The 15,000-nt window shown below is 36.5% G+C and overlaps 1 protein-coding gene across 4 annotated transcripts in view; it reads left to right on the top strand.

Moving 5' to 3' along the window:
* ZNF407 (zinc finger protein 407) overlaps window positions 1–15,000 on the top strand; it is a 449,103-nt gene that overhangs the window by 174,146 nt on the left and 259,957 nt on the right. For 3 of the 4 annotated variants that reach the window (XM_065582012.1, XM_065582013.1, XM_065582015.1), the window contains one exon: window positions 8,556–8,630. The exons of the other annotated variant lie outside the window; for it this stretch is intronic. In XM_065582012.1, coding sequence (XP_065438084.1) covers window positions 8,556–8,630 — 75 coding nt within the window. The remainder of the gene's footprint in view (window positions 1–8,555; window positions 8,631–15,000) is intronic. 4 annotated transcript variants of the gene reach the window in all.

The raw sequence follows: 15,000 nt of genomic DNA, 5'->3' as shown, positions 1-15,000 counted from the left end.
GTTTCACCACTGACCTCAACAGGGCCAGGATTCCTCCCAAAATGTATGACTAATTTTGTCCTCTCACCTGTCTTGCTAGTAATGCCATTCTGTGTCTCAGTGACTGAAGAAGAGAGGTAGGTGAATAATGTCATTCCAACACATCCCTTTTAGATAGTAGGTCATACTGTAGAATAGAGATAGGAATGTAGAGGATGGAATTGAATGAAAATAAACCTCGAATAAAGGTTCACGGTAATGCTTTGGGTCACAATGCCTAGGCTGATGACTTTTGTTGCCAACTACATTTGCCCCTTTGTTGCTGTCAACAGGGGGAACCAGGTCACCGTTGTATGGGGTTGGAAATTTTGGGGGAGGGAGAGAGTGTGTTGGGAGACAGGGAATCTTCTGGGCTGTGAAATCTGTAGACCAACTCTTTGTTCAGGTTGCAAATACCTGAAAATCTTGGTTTATTTTGAGAGCAATAAGAGACCCTTGTTTAGCATGACAAACAGTCATGTTCTCAGGTATTGTCAGTTTTTTGTATGTTGATGATAATCTGTTCTTGATGCAAGGCACTCTGTGAAACTAAGCCTAAGGTTGCATTTCACAATTTATGAAAACAGGTTCTGTGTTGTGGTAGACTGGGAGGGTGATAGCACTGATACAAAATGCATTGGTTTTTTTAGTTCTTTGTGCAGCTGTTAGATTACCAAACACCTGTTAGAGGTGACAGTATACAGATGTTTGACAGCCAGTGAAAAATAATAGAACATGTGATTCTTTTAGCTTAGAAGTAATTTGGTAAGGTGTGTTTTGAAATGTAATTACATAGCTGTGCTGCCTACTGTTATCACTTAACATTCATTAACTCCTCTGAATATTGAAACAAACATATCTTGTAATGGTGCTAATTTTGTCATATGTTTGCAAAGTGGATACTTGACAGAGTGAACACCTTTTGACGTCAACATTTTTGCCACTATTCAGATCTTTTTAACATGCTCACTAAGCAAGTAAAGTAAGTTGGGAGATGTTTATTTATTTTTTTTAAACTAAAATAAGGAGGTGAGTAATGTACTGTAAATAGGCTCCTACTTATTAAAATTGAACTTACCAGCCCAACTTTTGATGTATATTCTATTCATAATAGATCCATGGATGTTTACATTGGTCTTTAGATGTTCTGCATATCAAGTCACCTTCTGCAGAGATTTTCAACTTTAAGAACAAAAATAAGATAAAATAATATATTACATTTTTATTTTGTATTGCAAGAAATGCCCACTGAGTTCAAAATTTTCTTCAAGTGGATTGTTGTTTTTAGTAATGGTGCATGAAGACCTTCAGTTTCATTGCCAAACATAGGTGTTTGGGGAAAATTAAAAGGCACATGTTCCCTAAAATTGATTGCATTGTGTTTGTTTTTTGTCTGACCTGTTTCACAGGTCATTAATTTTTAGTTAGCCTGTTCATTAGATAATATTTTCCTGTGAATAATATTAGAGTTCTCCTAATTCCAGTGAAATTCTAAGGAAAAAAATAAAACCTTGAAACTCTGTATCATTCATTTTAGATGTCATAGTTACAACAAAGAAAGATCCACTTTTTTTTTATTTTAAAGTAAATTTTGTAAATCTCATTAAGCTGGCTAATGTTTGCCTTGGTTTCAACAATAGATTGTACTCTGTTGTGTCCTGAAATAGCAGACATGACCTTCTGACGGTGCTTATCATAATGCCATGAAATGGATAATGCTTTGTGCTCTGCTCTATCATTCTTATGGATTTGCATCCCAAAGTTTACTGTGGGTGTTTTTTACATGGCCCAAATGTATGTTTCGTATGCATGACACTCTGCTTTGTCATTGATCAAAATCTGCATCCGCATACTAGTCTACAAAAGTGTTTTATTGTACAACCTCTTCTAGATACTGTGGGACACATCATAACATTTTCAAAAGTGTCTAAGGGGCATAGGTGCTAAGCCCAATTTCAAAAGGGGCGTGGGCTCTTAGCTTTCTCAAGCAGCTTTCTACCTCCTTTTAGGAGGTGCAGTATGTGCTTCCTCAGTACTGGTCTCTATGTACCAGGAACAATGGAGCCCTGTTCCAGTTAGCTAGCCACCTTTGCCTTGTATCCAACCTTTACCTTGTATAGAAGCTCCCGCTTATTCCGCGTAGCTCTCTTCTTTGATAGTGGTATCACTATCTGGATTTGGATTCTGTATATCTTCCCATCACCAGTTGCTGAATGGGCAAACCATTCAGGGAATTCTTACTCACAGACCAGCTGATGCACAGCAATTGAGATATGTTTGTTTTCCACTCTCCTTTTCTCTGCTTACGACTCTATACTAGAAGAGGTGGAAGGAGACAATCCTGCCTATCACCACCACTTTACGGCCATGCAACTAATAATTCTTTTACATCTTGAGCAACACAGATTGGTGATAGAAAGACAGCAATTGAAACATGATGAGAGACAGTTCTCTCTCTTTTGGATGAGAGACACAGGAATATGCAGGAACAACAGTGCTGATTGATTGATAGTGTGCAACTCATCCATAATGATCTGTCTGATACAGACAGTAAATTATTCTGTAGATTGATGTAGATCATTGAACAGCACATTGACAATCCTGTGTCCATAATTATGTTCAAACAGGGTCAGGATCAGTGACAGATATGCCACATAGGTGTACCCAGGGCATGAGATATACAGAAAAGTATTGCTCCAATGTTGCCATATTTCGAGAATTTTCGTTTTCAACTTGTTCCCCACGTGCACCCAGCTTCATTCAAGGAACCTTTACAAAGAAAACAGAAAAAATAGGAGGGGAGATTTCTAGAAGATAAGGTTGTAGTTTGCTGATTATTATGTATCCATTTAAAATCTGTTTCCTAAAATTCTGCTTTTTTGGACCTAATTCAATAATAATAAGTCTCCAATGAAGGGATAGCTCTATTGTAGAGTTGTAAGGGCCTGTACTCCCATTCACAATTTTCTGGTCTCTGTCACAGAGTCAGTCCCAAGAGTGGGAGTGCTGCTGGGAGATGAGGAAAGGGTGGGAGGGAGAAATGTGAGTACTTGTTAATTAATAGCATCCTCTCTGGCTAAATAAGGCACAGCATTGACAGTTTCCAGAGTTAGTAAGATATTGGGGTCTCCTGCCTCTCCCCCTGCCCCAAGGCTTGAGAACCTGAGCTCCAGGCCCAACTGAATGTCAAAGCAAAGTCTACACAGCTACTTACAAGCCCTGCTGGCATAAGTTTGTGGACCTGGGCTGGGAGGCTTGGTCCCCGATGCAATGAAGAGATACCCATAAGGGCCAAACTATCCTGTTATAAAGACCCTGCTGCTAGGTGAGTCAGCAGAAAAGCCCGGCTTTTCCATCTAAGGAGCTAGAACCTGACATTCTGTCACGGGAGGCCTGCAGCCTTTCAGATCAGTGGATATCTTCCACAACAAACTCAACCCTGCCAGATATTTCACTTTTAAATTGAGTTCCTTGTGTACAGTCCTGTAAGAGAGTTGTTCGCAATCCAGCCTGGACCCTTCAAAGTCAGCAAACAGCCATGAAATTCCCAGGATTTTAGACTTGTGCGGCATGGAAAAAGACAGCTTATTTGTATAAAACCTTTGCCTCCTAACCAGTTTTACAAATTTTTGTACTGTGTTGTCTTAAATTGACCTACTGAATAGGCCATCCTGCGATAGAGGCAAGATTTGTGACCTTTGGCAGCAGTGTTCTGCATAGTTTAGTGAATTAAGCACTCAGAATCAAAGATTCACCAAAATTAGATCTGTAAAATTTGATCATGCAGTGATTTATATGTGCAAAACTCTATTCTGGTGCACACAGCAGCTAATTGCATGCACAAATTTATATGTATAGAAACACATTTTATTAAACAGAATCAGATACTTGTGGGTTATGATCTTCCTTGTAAAACTTGACTATTTGAGTTCCATTTAGTAGTTGTCACAGCAGCTAGCGTGAAAACCACTGTGAAAGTTTTGGAACTAGTGCTCTCAGGGTCAGGCCCTGGCTCCTTCCACCCAACATATGACCATCTAACTGGTCTCCACATCCAGGGGTGGAGGAGGCAAAGTGCCAGAGGACATCTTCTTAACAGACCCTTATGTCACAGCTCTATGCTCTCATGTAAGAGAACTCTACGTAATAAATAAATAAATAAAAATAAATTAACACCCCCCCCCGGTAGTTTTTAACTTCCACCCTTAAATCCATAATATCTTATTTTTTGTAACAATATTATTAAACATGAAATTAGTTTGCCTAGTAGGACTGCCACCCATCTGGGTTTTTACCTGGTTTGGGCTTCTGTGCCATTTAGGGTTGCCAGCTGCTCAGTTTTTGACCAGAAAGTCCAGTTGTGATGTACTGACCGGACACCAAAAGTCCATTTACTGTGCGGCAAGGGGAGGAATCAGGTCATTAATCCATGTTGGTCCCTGCTCAGCCAGAGCCGCCTCCTACCTGCATGCAGGCTCTTTGTCAGGCTGCAGCAGGTCCTGTCCCAGCCCTGGAACAGAGTGAGCCCAGATGGGTAGGGGAAGGTAGGTGGAGATAATCCAGCAAATGACCGGGGATGGGAGGAGGAGCAAACAATGAGGGAGGGAACTTGGGGGCAAGAGGTAGAGCATGGGGGTGCCTTGTGGGAAGAGGCAGAGAAAGGGGCGGGGTCTGGGGAAGAGGCAGAGAAGGGGGTTGGGCTTTGAGGGAAGAGGTGGAGCAGGGGTAGGGCCTCAGCCGTCCAGCTACCAGCAGTTAGAAAGGTGCCAACTCTCTTGCCTAACTATTGTATAAAAATCTCATCCACTTCTGGTCTTATCAAAACCAAAGCAATATTTCATTGATCATAAAAAGATAAATAAAGTGGCAGTACATTTCCTAACTTTCTTACAACATATATAATACTTAAGAAATCAAATTACGTCATTGATGTAACTTTTTAAAATTTAACTTATACTTTAAGTAGAATAGTAGATCACGACTCCTTTCCTGACACTTTAATACTTTCTATTTATGCATTAATTGTAACTATCTAAGCTTTCATGTATAAATGATCTGTGTCAATCTTTAATTCACTTCACTCCCTCGGTGCCACACAAGTCTTTTATTAAAGAGGGTTTTTTAAAAATATATAATATTTGTGTTAACTTGCAATGGAAATTATTCATGCCTGGTCTATAGTGCTATCACTCTAATGGTGCATAGCTTCTATGAGATCATATGTGAAGGCCTACCAGACTAGCTTGCATGCTATCTTTAATTCATTCCTTCTAATTAACTTTTTTTGTGGGGCAGGGGGAGAATGGTCTGTGGAATGTTTTGCCACCAATTCCACATGACCAGACAGATGCCACAGAAAGTGTTTCGTGAGCACTGTGATTAGTCCCTTACTCTTAATTTCTTGCTTAGTCCATCAAATCATGCTCACTCTTGGACTGGTGAGCTTCCTTTCCTTGAGTCCAGTGGTCCATGCAGCTGCTCTTTAAAGGAGTTGATTCTGCTCAAGCAGCTGACTGGTAGGCCCAGGTACCATTAGCAGTATTGCCAAACCAAATCCTTCAAAAATCATGGGGCAGGCCCCTCAAAATTGTGAGATTTTAAAAAGCAATAAATCTGCTTTTTTATTGGACTCCCGATTTTTGAGACTGTTTCACATTTTCAAGAATCTCTCCTCAACCATGAGGGCTAGAAATTCACTTTTTTTTTTAAGTGAAAGCTAAGGTTTTTCAAGTCATCACATGGTTCCAGAAGCTGGGATTTAGAGAAAACTACCAAATATCATGACTATTAATATTGCAAGAGTTGGTAACATTGCTGGAGCTTTGGTGACACTGCCTCCCATAAGAGTGGACTTAATATATGGAGATATACCTACCTCAGAGAACTGGAAGGGACCCTGAAAGGTCATCGAGTCCAGCCCCCTGCCTTCACTAGCAGGACTGAGTACTGATTTTTTTGCCCCAGATCCCTAAGTGGCTCTCTCTAGGATTGAACTCACAACCCTGGGTTTAGTATGCTAATGCACAAACTACTGAGCTATCCCTCTCCCCTCCCCCTTAGCCTAGGATCTTCCCAAAAATCTATAGCTGCTGTACTTCTGAAGCCCAGAGTTGTCATCTTGACGTAGAGGCTGAGTGCTAGAAAAAATAATGTTTTGCCTTAAGTAAGTGTCTTTGTATTTATTATGTTGTGTAAAATTATTGTTCATGTATTTATTTTATTTTAAAAATGGCAACCTTATCATTTAAGGCCTGATCCTGCAAACTGTTGAACACTACCTGAGGTATGGTGAATGCCCTTAGCTCCCCATGAAGCACTCAACATGTCTCAGGATGCACTGAGCTTTTCAGTATCCAGCCCTTTAGCGTTACATTTGAAGGGGAACCTGATGGCAGTTCCTGAAACACTTACAGTGGCAGTTTTCATTTTTGTTTTACCATTTTGCCTGGGCTATGGAAAAGCAGCAAAATGGTTACTCAGACCTGGAGCATTGCAGATATTCAGCTGTTCACATGAGATCAGTTATTATACAGCATTAGAAATAAGGCCTTTTCCCCCTTCTTCCTTGCCTGTTCGATTTTCACATGCAGCTTTTTCTCTATTTCCACTACAGAAATGGGCAAAGTAGTACATTTTTGTTTTTCATTTGGAACTCGCAAGTGCCCAGATTCTGATGAAAAAGTTTCCTAGGGAAATATTGCATAAGAGATTGAGATTTTTACATTCAGTATACTATAATAACACTTCGCCATGTAAATAACAAACTGTGCTCCCCCCAACTTTGATTATTGTGTAGCTCTCAAACATTAGTATCTTTTATTTTTCTTCTAGAAAATTGAGAGAGGATGGAGGTTTCTGATTAAAAATAAGAATATTATTAATTTAAAATGTGTTAGATATACTTACAGCAATGTCGAAATGACTCTGCTTTCTGCCCAAAAACAACAGTAGTAAATTTGGAATGTCTTGTACTGTTGGAACACAGAATTTTATGTCAGTACAATTATTTTCCTTATGTACAATAATTCTGATGACATTTGCATAGTAATAATCATGATAGTGTGATAGATTATTCAGGTTTCTAAAGATTGTGGTGTCCATACTTATTAATCCCATATGAGAAAAAAAAAAGAGAGTCCCTGGTATTTTTAATGTCTTCTTATAAAAATAATGAAGTCACTATCATTTTAAAAAGACAGAATTATATTCTTACACCCTGAAGGCTTCACAAAAACGAGATTCTCTGTAATAATGTGAAAGTGCCCAAAGTAGATCAGACATGGAGAAGATACATTAACATATTTGTAAAGGAAAAGTACTCTTTCTTGGCTTTTGTGGCTCATATATGCCATAATGCTACAGTGTTTTACAGTCCTTGCATTGTCCATTAGTGCAAACATGTCCAGATGAATTCAGCGTTTAATGTTAAAAATCTTATAACATGCCAGTTTGATTTGTAGCCCTTCATATCATAGAATGCTAATTAAAATCATATTTTTGCATATGTCATGCCTTTCATGTACATATGCAAATAGATTCTATTGCCTTTCAGCTATTAGTAATTAACTTTATGAAGGACAGCTGTAATACATAATTAACAAAAATGTTTGCAAGCCCTTTTTCACACTGAAAGTTACAGCAGTAAAATTTTTGCTTATCAAGAGAACCATTTTAGTTTGAAGCTTCAGTCTGATATCTAAATTGTTTGAAGCAGTCACATGATATCCTTGAATTGATGTTAATGGTGTTATCACCAGAAGAACGTTACTCAATAGGCTTCTATCTTTTTCATTAAGTATGTCACCAAAATTAAATTACTGCAATTGAACTGCTTTGTGTTTGGTATAAGGCATAATGTCGGGTAATACATTTGTTGTTGTTGTTGATGATGATGTCTTGGTGCCACTTGGGCAAAATTCCTGTGCACAATGTAATCACAAACATTATCTCCCCATAGCCACAAAAAGAAATCCTAGCACTACAAATGCTGTTATTTTTGTCACTATGTATCTATGTATCTCCTTAAATAAGTAATATTTTGAAGGTTGACCAAACACAAGTAATGATTAAAGGCCTGATCCTGCTATCCTTATTCATGCAGCATTCTTACTGAAGTCAATGGGTCTACTCACAAAAAGAAGGGTTGCAGGTTTTAAGGTTAAATAAATAGAAGGTTAGAGAATGTTATATAGGTAAAAAATACATTTGTTTTTCAGTATATTACATAAAGTGTTTTTAAACTGCAAAGGGAATCAAGAACAAAATTGTTGCATATGTTGACAAGTGATTTGTTTTTAGAATTGTTTTATTGTATATCTGTGTAAGAAAACCCCAGATTTGATGTAGATCTGTAAATTTATGTTATTACGGTATAGACTTTCAAATTTAAAAGTAAGTTATGATATCTTGATCTAACAGTTAACTGATTAGATTTAATCTTCAATAAAATATGCTTAAGTATGTGTTTAAAAAAATAACTCCACCCATTTTTACAAATATTTTGGTAAAAGCCAATTAAAATTAATCTTTTTTTTTAGGGTGGCCTTTGTGATGAAAAAACACTTAAATACTCACTTACTGGGCAAGCATGGAGTTGGAACACCAAAAGAAAGGTAAAGTACACTATTTTGCTAGTTTACACAAATGTGTTTATGTATACTGCAAAAATCTTTTAAGATGTATTAACTACTCTGATTTGGAGTCTATTAATATACCATATACATACATTTATTTTATATAATATATAGGCATGATCCTGCATTCCTAGCCCACCCAAAATTCCCACTGGAGTTGTGTGCATATGGAATATAGGTTTGGGGATGGCTGGTCCTTATTCAGTGAAGCACTTAAGCTTCAGTGGGAATTAAGACATACTTAAATGATTTGCTGACTGGGGACTCCATGGGTCTTATCGAATGCTCACTGAAGTCAATGGAAACATTCCCATAGACTCCAATGAGAGCTAGATCTAATTTTGTTTTTATTAGAGTACGGCCCAGGCAGCCATATTGGGCAAAACTTCAGTAGTTGTGTCTTGCCTTCCCAAAGACAAAACCAAAATTACACACAACCCATTTTTGTTTTTGGATTTGGTGCTTATAAGTTTATAGAATATTTTACATTTTCAAACCAAAAAATAGGCCCCATTAGGTTTTGTTGATTCACTGGAGTCACAACCACAGAGATAAGTGTGGGATCTGGAGACAAAAATCCCCCAACCTTCTCAACATTTTGAGGGTAGGGCCAGAGGAATTTGGTGTTAGGTTTTGGCCCATCTCTAATTTCTATATGTTTGTTCATTTACTCAAGTTTTTTATAAGTTTTTACAAGTTTTGTTTATAAAAATGTATTTTTTCTCTTTTAAAATGTACCTAGAATGCTTCATATTTTAAAAATATCTTATCACTGAAACAGTACTATGTTTACTAGGTCATCAAATATCAGATTTTGCTCCTCATTTGCATCATAGCTAATCCCACTACATAGAGTTAATGACTTTTTAGGCAAATTGAAATTTAACCGTTTCTCGACTGCCAAAACAAAACAAAACGTTTACTGAAATCATCCAGTGAAATAATGTTTAGTATTCACCAGTGTGGATGTTCCATACATACAGTATTCATCACTGTAAAAGTGCAGTGAGATCAGAATCCCAGAATAGGTAAAATGTTTTATCATGGCAAGAAATGGAAAAGTTGTATCTTTGCCATAATAAACAATATAAAATTAATATTTTAGGGGCTTTTTATTTAAAAAAGAAAAGTATCATAGCAAACAATATTTTAACTATTCAGTTTTTTTACAATAAATTATGAAGAATGTCAAATATTTATTTTACAAAAATTGTTTTCAGGTATGTAATACCATTTAGCTAATATTTAAAAACCTTTAATAAAGAGCATACTCCATTATACTGGACATATATAGATCCAAATTTTGGAAAAATCATGGCAAAATGGGTAACTAACACCAGGATATTTTATGTTTTAAGAATGCCCTAAATATCATGTTTTTTTGTTACAGAATTCATAGCTGTGACATACTTTAATTAGAGAACTATCAAAGCCCTAACTATTGTCCTGGCAGCTGCCATTTTGATTTACATCTACTGTATTTTTAAACTCTAAAATCTTCTTTTTCTTATTAGAATATTAGTTATTTTTGTAAGTGTCGCAGGATTGTGAGCCATGCTACTTCTTCAAGCATTACCTATGCACCCTGTTCATGATCAAAGAAGTGTTTTAAACCGAAAAGCATTCAAAACTTCAGATACAGATAGAGGAGTTCCTCTTCAGAAGAGGGAAAGTAAATGGTGGCTTCAGTATGGTAGTAAAAATTCCATGGTACAATCAAAATACTTTCCTTTGGCCTTATGCAGCTCCCATTAATGACACTAGAAATGGAAGTGGATCAGGCCCTTTTCCCCATGAATTTACCATACGTTACTTTTCAAATGACCTTAATATAGAATATTAAACTAACCGATCATCCTCTGGCATGTGCATATGTTGTATATATGGGTAGTGTGTATTTTTAACACTTTATCCCTTTTGGTGTTTAAGCCTTTTTGCAAAGTTTTCTCTTACGCTTTGTTCAAGCAGAATTTTAGTTATAGCACTATTACATCAAAATTATTCAGATTTCCATTTTTTCTGGACTATAGCATAAGGCATGGAAGAAAAATTATTACATTTACATCAAATCAGATATAACTGGTATAAATTGTTAAATGAAAACTGTTAGTTTATATTTGTTATCTTTTTTGGTGGCACAGTGGAATTCTGAAAAATATTTTGCTCTTGTGGTTTATGTTGTCACGAGAAGCACTCTATTCAAATATATCTTTCTACAAAGGAGTATTTACTGCCTATTCATCATAAATACTGCATTGAAATAACTTGTATTACCCTTGTGAATATGTGTACAATAAAATATGCACACATCAGATCTCCAAATACACTATCTGATCCTGAGAGGCACATTTTTAGTGTTCACCATCTCAAATGAATTCTTTAAACAATGGATGCTTTAATCTAAAACAGTTATTTTTTTTCTGGAGCCCTCCTACATGCTCCTGTTTCCCCCCATCTTCTCCCACATTCCTCAAAGGCTTTTTGAACCATCAGCCAATGTAGGGTTGCAAGAGAGTGACATGATGTGTTCCCACCTGTCACAGGCTTTAGCAAGCTTCTTTCACAGCACTCCAAGCCCTTGCTGCCCTGGGAGCAAAGAACCAAGCTCAGGACACTAACCGCAGTGTCCCATCTGGTAGCATACTGTGTTGCAGCTATTACCCCTCCCCCGGCCAGCATAAACTAGTGATTTTTGAGTGACTTATTCTCTCTTCTTTTAAAATCCCTTATTTTGTCTTTGAATATTTCTTATTCATAATACTGTTTTATCTGGCATGTCCTCTTAATGTACAGCAACATCAAGTAGTAGTGGCAGGACTATAACAGCGATATAATTTCCTAGTAGGAGTCCCTTGCTGGTGATGGGTAAGATTAAAGCAGTATAATCTAGTACAGTAAATGCCCAAACACCACTCTTTCTCTTTCCACATTTCCCCTCACTTTATGAAGGAGTGTGATATCTTTTAATGGCTTTAGGAACCAAAAAAACTCTTCATCAGCATGTTGAACCATCACTTTGGGCATAACTGTTCTCTAAATTAAGTTACGTAGTTTTCTTACCTATTTAAAACATTAATGCCTTGACTATAATTTTGCAAGCTTGCTATATTTTAATTTCTCTAGGACAATATAATCAGTTTATTCTTTATGTTTTGAATTAGATTTTGGCCTCTGATACATTGCCTATTTTAGCAAATACTAATAGAAGTTAGCTAAATAGGCTGTGACAATTAAATTAATAATGCATTTTGTTTGCAAGTGTTTAGTCTTCATGGTTTGACTGATATATGCAAAGATGGTAATTTATTAAAAGTAAATTCATGTAATTGTACTACAGAGTTCGATGGACCAAAAAAAGTTGTCAGCATGACTATCATCAAAAACAGAAAACTGAAATAAGTTCAAAAGGGTACATTGAAAAAAATGCTAAAATACTGTAAACACTGAGAAGTTAGTTGTTCTTTTAACAAACTTCTTAACAAAGTATTTTTGATGACAAGTACTGTGACAGTTCTGAGAAAAGGAAAACCTTTTGTAATCCATGCAGTGATGCTGGACTTCGGTAGCTTATTCTCTGCAACTTTACATCCTCCACAAGTATTAATCTTCAACATGATACACAAAATGAAGGTGTTTTCGAGGCAGTGCTCAGCATGTGCTCATGCAAATCAGGAAAGCAAGCATAATGCATAATGAGTAAGGTTGTTCTTAAAACATTTTTATGTGGATCTTATTTGAAAGGGAAAACATGTTTAAAAAGAGAAATTATCCCAAAATTTAATGCAGTTAAAATCAAATAAGCTTATAGTAAAGAGAATTATAGTGAAATGCTTATGTATTTCAACAAAAAGTACTGCCTAGACCATTATGGTCCATTACCAGAGAATAGCTAAATCAGAAGGAGAACATTTTTGTACAAAAATTCCTCTACATTTTTTTTTTAATTTTATTGGAACTGTGATACTGATTTATTGTCAACTTGAATGTGCCTCCAAACTGGTATGTTATCTACCAAGTTCAAGGCCAGTACATATTTGGTAGTTCAGTGTCAGTAATCTTCATGGGACCTATAACTATAAGTATATCTTATTGGCAGGATAAATCTTTAGTTACACCTTTTATTATATGTTGTAGACAATGTGGTCTGGTGGTGAGGGAAAAGACGAGCAATGATGGTGCTGAGTTCTAATTTGTGTTAAGTCAATGACAAGTCAGCAGTGACATTATCGTGCTGCAAAATTGGGCCAAAGAAGGATTTCACTGAAAAATGTATCTCTGAGCTCACGTCTGTGTGTGTGTGTGTGTGTGTGTGTACGCACTCTCTCTGCCCCGCCCTTCCCCCCCCCCCAAAATGAACTAAAAGCCACTAGGACATTCATCATCTTAAGCGACTTTTTAATTATGAAGCATGGCTCAGGTTTAGAAATGCTTAATCTGAAGAGGTACATTTAACTGTCCTCCAGACATTTTTACAGAATGAGGGTAATTGCTGTAGAGTATTTATTTTATACATCTTGTAGAACATGGTAACTATGATTTCATTGTTCACTGGAACTCTGTCTATTTAATCTATCCAGTACATTTTTTATAATAGTATACTAATGAAAGAACATAACTAGTTGTGGTTATCATATAATTATCTAGTCTACAAGGGGAAGTTTAAAGAAGTATTTTTTTAAGAAGTATCTTGACATACATGAGTAATCCCATTGAGTTCAATTGGATTGTTAACAGGCATAAAGTTCCTCATGTGCAAGTGTTTTGCAGAATCTTGGCCAGTGTTTTCAAGAATCTTTTGTAAGATTGTAAATATAAGGCTGTTCTTAGATTTTAAATATTTTGACATGTTTTAAAGTACTAGTCAGAATGCTATAATGGGAATGTTTGTGATAGGGATGAATACAGTAGTTACCATTAAAAATCAACATTTATCCAAAATTACTGCACAGAGATCTCTGGGAAAACTCTGTTATTTCGTCTTGGAAGACTTGGGAAATACTGGGATATCACTCTGAGATAACTGGGGGTAAATTTTGACTTGAAATTTGTACACAACTGGTCGATACATTGCCCTTTGCTGGCAGTATGCCCATAGTCTCTGAGGTAGAGATGCCATTACATTTGAGCTATTACAATCACTATCATCACTGGTGGACTTAGATATAGAGATCTCAATAGGATGTTAATAAAAGACAAAGAAAGCTGCCAGTCTCTACAAGAAATGTGTCCCTCAGGAAATTAAAAATTGTATGCCCTGGCATATTTGAGATGGCTAGCTGCGTCTAAGGGTTTCAAATCATCTTCAGTTGAACTGAAAGACCATATCATGATTTCAACTTGAGAGCCTCTTAATAAACATCCTATAAATAAATTTACATTGCTATCTACTTGCAGTCTAAGTATCTCTGAGTTTTATTAAATAATGATGAAATATATACTTCAAAACACTTTTATAAAAACCATAGCTTATCCTAGGTTAAAAACAGGAGTATCTCAGTTCTACTCTTCAGCACATGGTATGAGTCTATGCATTTTGGAAAATGAGCTACTATTACACATTTGCAGTAGGCGACATCCTAAAATAAGCAAGAATATATGCTATTTCTTAGAGAGCATGATTAACCCTAAGAGAGAAACTTCCACAATGATGAATGGAGTATTGGTAAAACAAAATAAAAACACAAAAGGAGTCATCCAACTAAAATCCCATGTATGGTTAGAAAAATTACCCCTTACTATTTTATAATTAAATGTCAATGACTTGACGTGGGTATTTCTATTTTGGATCTAAAAGCAGAGATGAGTGAAGCGCTTCATCCAAAACCTTTTCTAATTCACCTAAAGAAACTGAAACCTCCACCCATTCCCTTCTTCTTTGGATGAAGACTCAGATCTGGCATTAAGTTTCTGATGCTGCTACATAGCACTCTGTGGCTTTTTAGTTACATGGTAATTTAAGACTTGACCATTCGTCCATTCAGGCCAACATGCTTCCTCCTCAGTAGCTAGTGGCAGACCTGATGCCTTGAAAGATGTTAAAACTCATATTTGCATATCGTTGAATATACAGTGCTGTACACGGAAGGAAAATCCATTCTTTATTGGTGCAGTTGATCACATTATGACACCATTAAGCATAAGATTTTGATTGTCCTTATTGTAGCTTGCATGGCAGCCATTCTTAATAGTTGTCAGAGAATTATGCTGTCATTTTTAGAAAACCAGCAAAAGTATCTCATTTAGTGTTGTTCTGAAAGATTCCCCACCATAGGTATGGTTCATATAAATAACCAGGAAGCACTTTAGTAGCACCAGTTTCCAACAGGGAAGTTGCTGGATCCTGCCATCA

The sequence above is a fragment of the Chrysemys picta genome, chromosome 2, assembly GCF_011386835.1.
Source record: "Chrysemys picta bellii isolate R12L10 chromosome 2, ASM1138683v2, whole genome shotgun sequence".
Taxonomy (NCBI): Eukaryota; Metazoa; Chordata; order Testudines; family Emydidae; genus Chrysemys; species Chrysemys picta.
Note: the sequence above shows the minus strand (reverse complement) of the source record. Positions and strands in the feature narration are given on the sequence as shown.